Here is a 10,327-nt window from a genome sequence, read left to right as displayed (position 1 = left end):
AAAAAAAAAGCTGATCACTAGGAGTCAGAGCAGACTCAAAGGCTCCTAACAACAATCCCAACAAAGTGAGGTGATTGAAAATACCATGGCTTGGGTCCAGGTGTACCTTAGTTCTCAAAGACATCTTTGATTTTTTTTTAAACACTTTAAAGCGGTCTTGTGCAGGAGCTTGGCCTAATGCATATATATTATAATATGTGGTTTGTTTTCTTGATTACTGCTTTCATGGGTTAGGAGCCCAGCACTTAACCTGCTGCATCACCAGCTCCCTTGACACACGATGCTGCTTCAAATTCACTTTAATTCTGTCCTCCATTCTCCTTTCGATTCTGTCTCTCTCTTGAAATGGAGATGAAGCAGGTCTCTACTTTGCATTTTGTCAGGGCCTTTGTTTGTTGAATCATCGCACTAACCTCGAAGACTGTATCTATCTCCCATCTCACCTGTTTTGTTGCTGAACAGCCTCCCATCCTAGATAGGAACCTTCTTGGAGAACAACCTGAGCCTTTGAAAGAAGTCTCTACTCCCCAATAAGCCAGTACCTACAAGTGAGCATTAAGTAAATATTTGTTGAACAGCTCCAGTTTTAAAATATTCCCATCCTAAATGGTCACAAAAAAAGAAATGTTTTTGTGCTTAAAGATGTACCCCCTTGGGTAATACAAATGCCGCCTTTGCCAAGGCTTTTATAATTGTATCTGTGTGGCATTTCTTGCAAATGCCTGCTGGTATCTCTGCCACTGAGATTCTGTACCATGGATTCAATTCTCTTTCCACGTGAACCTTTTCTGGAGGGAGCTTACCCTGCTTTGACAAATTCAGGGTAATTTTTCTTTCTCTCTCTTTGTTTTAATAAAGAGAGAGAAAGAAAATATGTACATATACAAAATATATACATCTAAAACACTATTTGTCAACTCAACAATTTTCATGTGTAATTTCAGGATAATTGTCTGGTTGTACTTAATTTTTTTTTACCTTGCTCTTGGCCAGAGAAATATCTACATGTTTTTTTAAACTATCATTTTCAGGTGCTTCCTGCAAAAAGATGCTGGGCTAGCAAAGGGGTGGAAAAGGAAAACAGAGCTAAAAGCCAGAGCGCTTTTATGATTTCTGAGAATCTCATATCTTTTTTTTGTCATGAGAATTACCAAGGTGATCGGCCCCTGCAGGCGCACACTCTCCCCATTTCCTCTCATTGGTTCAGTTTTTAAGGCAATAGAAGAATCTGGAATATATCCAGGGATTGTAAACCTAGAGAGGGCCTTATGGAAATCCGACGTCCTCTGGTTTTCACGGTCATCTCTTCATGCTGACTTGGTATTCCAGGACAATTTGTTGTTGTGAAGTGCTGTCAAGCCAGTTCCAACCCATAGCAACTCTGTATAGGGTTTCCGAGGAGCAGCTGGTGAGCTTGAACCACTGACCTTGCATTTCAAACCAACTTTGCAGTCCAGCACATTAGCCCACAGCACCATTGAACCAGACAATGGGGGACAAGAAAATTTTAGCTACCAAGTATCATCTGCTCACTATACTTCAAGGGTGAAGATAAAGCCGTGTCATCTTTAAGCACCAAGGCAGCTCATGACCTGAGAAGACCAGTGTTCAGAAAGTGTCTACATGTTGTTATTTGCTGTTGAGTCTTAGCGCCTCACCCACCCCCGCCCCCCACAATAGTTGGCAAATGGAAGAACTTGAATCCAGAACGGACTCAATGTTCCTGTCTTATTTCACACATTATGTTATCTTGGATGGTGCTGTCTGCAGAGAGAGAGAAGTTGTTGAGGCTGCATCACGCAACACAAAGAGTGTGTTGTGGAGAGTGTTGATGAGCAAATACCATGGACAGAACCAGTGTGGTCTCAGGGACCAGGCAAAACCTTGGTTCCTCTTGAGTGTTGAAAGAGCTGTGGAGATGTTTTATGAGTTGTTTCGTTCTTTTGTACATAAGGTCTCTATGGGTTGGAACTGACTCAACAGCACCTAACAAAAACAGCAACACCTAGTTAGTAAGTGGTGTAAGAACTTGGACTTGCAAGCCAAGCATAATGCCTGGTATACAGTAGGCGCTCAACTATGTGAGGAAGGATGGATGGACGAGCCAAGTGGTGGAGGTCAGAGAGCAGGTGGGTTCCACAGGAAGGGAGAGGACCACTTGTTCCCTGGATAGAACAGTAAGCTATAAATGATCCGAGGAAATAAAGTCTTAGATGTATTCTGGTTTCCTCACCTGAATGGGACATGTTACAGGAAGTAAGAAGATAATCAAGGTAGAGGTTTTGTTCTATACAAACAATACTCTTGTCTGGCCTCCAGTACCTTCTTCCTGGCCCAGCCAATGAGCAGTCTGTTGTTTGTTGTTGTTAAGTGCTGACGAGTTGGTTCTGACCCGTAGTGGCCCTATATAGGGTTTCCGAGGAGCAGCTGATGGGCTTGAACCGCTGACCTTGCAGTTCAAACTGACATTGTAGTCCAGATCTTTAACCCACAGTGCCATACCAGGACTCCTAGCTAAATCCAAATACCAGTCTTGCCAGTAAGCAAACCCAGGATCAAATCCTAATTCTGTTACCAAAATGCTGTGTTACTTTTGGGCAAGCCATCAACCTCTCTGATCTTTGGTTTCCTTATCTGTTAAATGGGGTAATTTAAAAAAAAGAGCTGCTTAATATGCTTTTCTGTGTGGCCTGTTTCCGTGACTTTGGTCTGAGCAGGCTTGTGCTAACTGGCTGTTCTGGAGGGAAAGTGGACTTGAATGTAGTGAAAGGAAATTGACCTCACCCTTTCATATGAAGCCCCTTGCCCCAGAGCCCGGGTTCCATGGCGGGACCCCTGCTTTCATCTGGTTGGTATCTCTGAAGTTTGCCAGCTAGGGTGTCTATCGAGTGGATCATGGTACTTCAGTTCTTAACTGACTCGGCTGCCCCGAGTGCTCACCCAGAGGCACCTTGGAAGAAAGGCCTGGCGATCAACTTCTGAAATAACACATCCATTGAAAACCCCAGGGAGGAGTTCTACTCCGATACACATGGGGTCATCATGAGTGGGAATTGACTCACGGCAACTGTTGTTTTGTTGTTGTGTTTAAGGAGTACTTTACTAGGGGAGGATCCCCAGTGTCGCTGTGGGTTAAGCAGGTGCAGCTCTGTGGATTAATTCACTGGACTGCAAAGTCAGTTTGAACTGCAGGGTCGGCAGTACTAGCTTACCAGCTGCTCCTTGGAAACCCTATGGAGTCTTGGTACGGTACTGTGGATTAATGCCTTGGACGGCAAAGTTGATTTAAACCACAAGGTTGGTGGTTGAAGTTCACCAGCTGTTCCTGAGAAACCCTGTACAGGGTCACTATGGGTCAGAACCGAGTCAATGGCACTTAACAACAACAACAACTAACTGAAAGTACTGTCAAGTTGGTTCTGATTCATGGTGATCCTGTATAGGGTTTTTGAGGAGTGCCTGGTGGGTTAGAACTGCCGACCTGGAAGTTCAAGTTGACCTTGAGGCCCAGTGCTTTCCCCTGCAGTGCCACACCAGGACTCCGGCGTAGCTTCGTGAGGAAAAGAAGAAATCACAGGGCAACCAAGTTGCCGGGTCCAATCCAGATTCCTGTGTAATACAATGAAAATAACATTGAAAAGTCCTGTTGCAAATGACTGTTTAATCATTCTTGATGGCTGCCATGAGACAGGGTTTCAATATTTCTGAATGTTCAGCACTTGGAAGCTGGGACACAATGGCTTTTTCAAACTGCCAGAAATTTGCTCCCTGTGGTTCTGAATGTGAAAGCAGGAACATGATTTGGGGACACTCTCTTCTTTCTTTCTCTGTCTGTCTCTCTTTTTTTCTGGTGAGGGATTACTTTGGGGAGGACCTTTTGGTCATGGTCCCACCAAATCAAGTAGCTAGTCTTGAATGAAATAACTAGTCCATGCCCTTAAGGTTGCTTAGGGTTTGAGAGAAATAATCCCAAAGCCAACACTTTATAATGGAGCATTAAGTGTTCTGTTTGGTAATATAAAAGCTGTCTCAAGTGGCGAGGGAAATTTCTACAGACTTATTATTTTTTTTCAATTTTCATTTCTTTAAATTAAATTTTGACAAGATTGGCATGAGTGGGGTCTGGGGTTGGGGAGGATAGAGTTGGAATACAATACTGGGACTGTATGATAGTCTTGAGCGAGGTCAGCCATTTAACTAGGCAGGCTTATGTTTGGACTGTATTTCCAGAAAAGGGAAAAAATTCTGCCATTACGACATTAGTTAGTTAGTTTATGGATGCTCTTGGGCATTTCCTGTGTACTCCTAAGCCTATTTGCAGTCTGAAATGTCTATTGACAAAACCTGTTGCTTTGAATCTATTCCAACTCTAAGCAACCCTTTAAGATAGAGCAAAACTGCCCAGTAGGATTCCCAAGGTGGCAAATCTTTATGGAAGCAGACGCTTTGTCTTTCTCTGCAGAGTAGCCAGTGCTTTAACAACTGTAACACCAGGGTTCCTGAAATTTCTACAGAAGCTCTCTAGAAAACTTAAGGGAAATATCTTTTCCCATCTTGATGCAATCCTCAGATCTTACCTTCCTCACCATAGCCCTCTGGGGATCTTCCCTTCTGGTCAGGTATCACTTTCCAAGAGGAAATTCCAACAACCCTTGCTCTAATCCAGGAAACATCTAACCTGAGGACCATATAAGGTCGGCAGAACCATTTGGTCTGGCTCTGCCAAGGCAACCACAGTTCCTGCCATCACATTAGGGATGAGTGAATTCAATGTTTGACAGATACTCTTTAAGTTAATAATTTCATATGACCCATGAATGATTGCATAAATTTTGGCAGCAAAAAGGTTTCCCACCCCTGTTCTAGTCAGAACTCTCATGGGGTTCTTATTCTGTCACTGCGAAGAAAGCCTTTCTCCATATAGTATTTCAAACTCACTTGACTTGATGATCTTCCAGCTTTGTAACCCCCAAGGTTCCAAATAGAAAAGATCATGGAAGAACTTAATTGGTCTAACCTAAATCATGTGCTCACCTCTGGCCCAATCACAGTAATGAGAAGGAGGCATTGTGATTGGCCTGACTTAGGTCACATGCTCACCCCAATGGCCAGAGGGCTCAGTGACTATAGCATTTGAGTCTTGATTATTTTAGTACCTGAGATTCCATTTCATCGACTGAGGGTCAGCCTGTTCATGCGAGCCCACTCAGCCCAGGAGTGGGACAAGCTGGGAGTACTGAAGTACTAAGGAATTCCTATCTCCCTTCTGGAGCCCTGAACCAAGGAATTATGAGACCTGGTGTATCAATACTAAGGGGTTCCTTTTTTTCTCCCTGTGTGTGTCATCTGTGTAACCTGAATTTCACAGAAGTCATCTCCAAACTTCTTCCCAGTACTGGTCCCTTCACCTCTTCTCGTGTTTACCAGTTTCTGCACAGCACTGGCTTCTTGTTCATTGAGCTTACTTGGATTTCCTTGACTTTTGCTAAGGCTGAACATCGTTTTATTTGTCTATTGTTTTGATGATGGAACTTGGCTGTGTTAAATTAGGGGGGAGGTGCAGAAGCTCTGGCACATCCTTTGTCCTTTGAGGTCACACTGTAAGAACACCCAGTTCATCCTTGATTGATCTCCAGACCAGGTGATGTACCTGCGTACCCCGCACTGTCCTACTCTTGTCCTGAAAGGGTGGGGAGATTTCTGGTCTTGAGAGGTATAGGGGTGGTATGTGTGGGTAGGAGGGTCTGCCCTGGGTGTGACCATCTCCTTCTGCCTCTTCATTTCCAGACACGACCCAGATGAACAACGTTGTACCCACCTCTCCTCTGCTCCAGCAGATGGGCCATCCGCATTCCTACCCAAACCTGGGCCAGATCTCCAATCCTTATGAACAGCAGCCGCCGGGCAAAGAACTCAACAAGTACGCCTCCTTAAAGGCAGTCGGTAAGAGCTCCTAAATGCATCCACATTCTCCTTTTCCCTTTTCTTCTGCGTCAGCTGTCTTTCCAACCTTTTTCCTTTTCCTTTCTCTGTTTCACCTCATTTCCTCTTTCTCTTCCACACTCCCTCTTCTCTGTCTCCTTTCTTTTGTCTTTCTCTGCCTTTTTTTTTCTCCCGTCTTTCTCTGTATCTCTCCTTCGTTCACTATTGTCTGCCTCTCTCTGTTTCTCTCTCTCTTTTTTCTTCTCTCTCTATCTCAGTCTCTCTCCCTCTCTCTGCCTGGGCCCAGATTACTAATGACCGAAGCCCCTCATCTACTTTCTCGGATCCTAATCGAGTCCTGCCATTGGTGTGTGAGGGGTGGAGTGGATGGGTGAGAGGCACATGTGAAAGCTGTTTTCTGTTGAGGACCTGGGTGCTCATTTGGCTCTGGGGACGGCCTGACTTCTTTTTCGTCTTCTCTCTGTCCTCATGAATCTTCAGGGAGAACCTAGACCCACTAGCTTTTACTCCTAGCCCCTCACAGTTCTGAGCAAACAGTACACCATGCTCATTCTATTCCAGGAAGCTGCTGCTCTTCAGGATTTAAACATTTACCGGGCAGGGCTGCCTGGAGCTTCTGGTAATCCAGGTTTTACAAAGTGGGAGAGACTATTGTATTTTCACACAAATAAGCATGTTGCTATTGTTTTATTTTGCTAACCACACCCTCCTCCTGTGTGATATTTTCATAAGTACTATGCTCATGTTTTTACATGTTATTTGTAAACATTCATTAGTGTAGCACCTGTGAAAATACATGACCTGGGGAAGGCATGGTGAGCAAGATACAACATTGTTGTTGTTATGTGCCGTGGAGTCGGTTCTGACTCATAGCGACCCTGTACAGGGTTTCCGAAGCTGTAAATCTTTATGGGAGCAGAAAGCCTCATCTTTCTCCCATGGAACAGCTGGTAGTTTCGAACTGCTGACCTTGAGGTTCGCAGCCCGATTCATAACCACTACGCTACCAGAGATCCTTAGTTGTGTAAAAATACAGTCATCTTATTTTCTCACAGCAGCAAAAGAAGAAGGCACAATTATTATTCCAGGTTTCAGATTGGAGAGCTGAGACTCAAAGAGGCTAATTTAACTCATCCCAGATCAGACAGCTGGTGAGCAACAAAGCTGTGACTGGAAGTCTTGTTTTGGTCACTGCAGAGTCTAGACCACTCAGCTCACATCCAGTTCATTTTCCCTTGTAGAGCAGGGAGTAATGACCCCGGCTACTGGATTGTCTACTCAGTTGTGTTGTTCTGGATGGACAGAGCGGCCCCAGCAAGTCACTGGGGGATTTGTGGTTTCCGGTGGGCTGCACTAATCTCAGACCTCCCTAAACCAATGGTGGTCAGTCCTGGATTACCTGGAGAGTAGTTAGAAGATCCTGAAGATTGGGATTGAATTGGTCTTGGATGAGGTCCAGGCACATGCATGCTTTCAGAACCCTCTAGGTGATTCCATTGTGAAGGTAGGGTTGAGAGTTCTTGGTGAAAAACCATTTGGCCAGGATAACATCCATGAAAACCAAATTCTTTCTCAAGTGCCTGCTCTAAACTTTCTTTTCTATGCACTTGCTTGTTCTCCAGGCCCATTTGTTTTAATGGTGGTGGAAACACACACAACAAAACATTCTCGAATTCAACAACTTCTACATACTTCTACATGTATGGTAGCATCCAGTGGCACTTGTTCATTCTCAATGTGCAGCCATTGTCACTGTCCTGTTCCAAATCATTCCACCGCCCTTCGCATTACTTTTTAAGTCAAAACTTACTGCCCGCCGTCCCACCCCTGGTTTGATGTATAAGACTCTTGGATTTCAATGTATTTGTTTGTCTCATATACATAAGAACACACAGTATTTGTTCTTAATTTGCTCACATGATGTTTGCACGGTACATCCATGGTGTAGCGTGCATCATGACTTCGTTTATGGCTGAGTGGCATGGCGTGTGTCATGACTTCATATATGGCTGAGTAATGTTTAGTTGTATGGACAGACCACATTGTGTTTATCCATTTATCGGTCGGCCATTTTGATTGATTCCACCTTTCGGCTCTTGTCATGCTGTGATGACCACTGGCGTACAGCTTTCTGTTTGCATTCCTGTCTTCACTTCTACTGAGTATAGACTTAGAATTGGGGTGGGCAGTCCATGTGGTAATTCTGTGCTCAGTGTTTTAAGGAGCCTCTAAACGGATTGCCACTGCCGCAGTACCATTTTCTCTTCCCATCAGCACTGGCTGAGGGCACCTCCTATGCATTTGTAACACAAGGAGGAGTTCCTCTCTTTCCCTGCCTCACTCTGTCTCATGAGAACATTAGTGCCCCTCTCATAAGAGAGTATTTTTAAAACCAGACTTTCTATTTGACATGCCCCTTCTTTGGGTTCCCATGGCAATGAGTTCCAAAGCCTCAGTCTTTTTATCTGTAAAAATGGGCCTGAAGGTACCTGTAAAGCTATGATGGGATGGCCTATACTACAACAAAGAATAAAGCCTCAGTGTTTTTATCTGTAAAATGGGCCTGAAGGTACCTGTAAAGCTATGATGGGATGGCCTATACTACAACAAAGAATAAAGCCTCAGTGTTTTTACCTGTAAAATGGGCCTGAAGGTACCTGTAAAGGTACGATGGGATGGTCTATACTATGACAAAGACTATACATTCTCCATATATGAGCTGACTGCCTTCTCCGGAGCCCTGCGGTCCTGTTTTACTTGTAGTTCCATCGAAGAACGTTCTATTTTCCTAGTTTCCAATGAAGCCTCAGATCTCCTGTGTAGGCGGTCCTCTCAGAAGTATTTAAACACCTCCTTAAGCAGGTATTCCCCGCACCCCCCTTTTCAGCAGAATTTACCATGAGGGGAGAAATCACTCACATTGGTAGGATTTACTCACAAAATGGGCCCCATTTTGCCTTCGGACATCCCTCTGCTTCTTAGCCATTTGTAAGCATGGTACTTTCCACATGCTGTTTGCCCTGGGAAAGTTAGGGTGATTAGAAGAACCCACAGGCCATGTGCTTTCTCTTATTATCAGCTGCTCATCCCCTTCTTTTCCCCACTGCCAAGCCCCTCTTTTATTTTTGTGAGGTACCGTTGAGTCGGTTCTGACTTATAATGACCCGTGTAAAACAGCACAAGACGCTGCCTGGCTCTGTGCCATCTTTCAGTTATTGTTAGATCTGAGCCATTGCTTCTGCCACTGTGGCACTTCATCGCCTTGGGGGTCTTCCTCTTTTTTGCTGACCCTCCACTTTACCAAGCAGGATGCCCTTCTCTTTAGAGATGACATAAATCCACTTGCTGGTGAGATTCAGTGTGAGATGTCCCAGTTGCATTATCAGCTGATGTTAGGAACCAAAGCCCAGGATCGACAGAAATCACACTCTCAAAACAAACATCAGCATCTAATAGAGCAGCAATATTGTAGAAGACACACACAACAGGTGCTTAGTAAGGATTCGTAGGTGTACAGTAACAGTCGGCAGTTCAAACCCACCAGAAACCCTAACAGGGTCGCTATGAGTCAGAACCAAACCAATGACACTTAACAACAATGATGAAAGTTTAAGTTGGAACCAACTGGACGGCATCTAACAACAAGAACAGTGGGTTTTTTGTGTTTTTTTAATGTTTTATTGTGAATTATATGATAGTTTACATGCGAGAATATTAGCTTTACATTCGTCCTATCATATATCGTTTCATTGCCATGGTTACAATCCCCTCTCTGGGTGTAGAGTCCCCAGCTGCTCCATCTCTCCACGTCATTGTCTCTGCCTCCATCTCTCCATGTCATCATCTCTGTCTCCATCTCTGCTGTCATCATCTCTGCCTCCATCTCTCCACATCATCGTCTCTGCCTCCATCTCTCCACGTCATCGTCTATGCCTCCATCTCTCCGCGTCATCGTCCGTCTCCATCTCTCCACGTCATCATCTGTGTCTCCATCTCTCCACGTCATCGTCTATGCCTCCATCTCTCCGCGTCATTGTCTGTCTCCATCTCTCCACGTCATTGTCTGTGCCTCCATCTCTCCGCGTCATCGTCTGTGCCTCCATCTCTCCACATCATCGTCTCTGCCTCCATCTCTCCATGTCATCGTCTGTCTCCATCTCTCCATGTCATCGTCTGTGCCTCCATCTCTCCGCATCATCGTCTCTGCCTCCATCTCTCTGTGCCATCGTCTGTCTCCATCTCTCCATGTCGTCATCTGTGCCTCCATCTCTCCACGTCATCGTCAGTGTTTTTAAAGGAGTCCTAGTGTTGCTGTGGGTTTGGAATTGAACTGCTAATACAACGTTGGTGGTTTAAACCCACTAGCTGCTCCTTGAGAGAAAGA

At 44.7% G+C, this 10,327-nt stretch overlaps 1 protein-coding gene across 1 annotated transcript in view; it reads left to right on the top strand.

The window, feature by feature from the left end:
• The window catches only part of SHISA9 (shisa family member 9), a 399,748-nt gene that overhangs the window by 360,400 nt on the left and 29,021 nt on the right, over positions 1–10,327 (top strand). The window contains exon 3 of the mRNA XM_006867203.1: positions 5,788–5,943. Coding sequence (XP_006867265.1) covers positions 5,788–5,943 — 156 coding nt within the window. The remainder of the gene's footprint in view (positions 1–5,787; positions 5,944–10,327) is intronic.

Source organism: Chrysochloris asiatica, unplaced genomic scaffold (assembly GCF_000296735.1).
Source record: "Chrysochloris asiatica unplaced genomic scaffold, ChrAsi1.0 scaffold00102, whole genome shotgun sequence".
NCBI lineage: Eukaryota > Metazoa > Chordata > Mammalia > Afrosoricida > Chrysochloridae > Chrysochloris > Chrysochloris asiatica.
The sequence above is the reverse complement of the archived record's forward strand: the minus strand, read 5'-3'. Positions and strand labels throughout refer to the sequence as shown.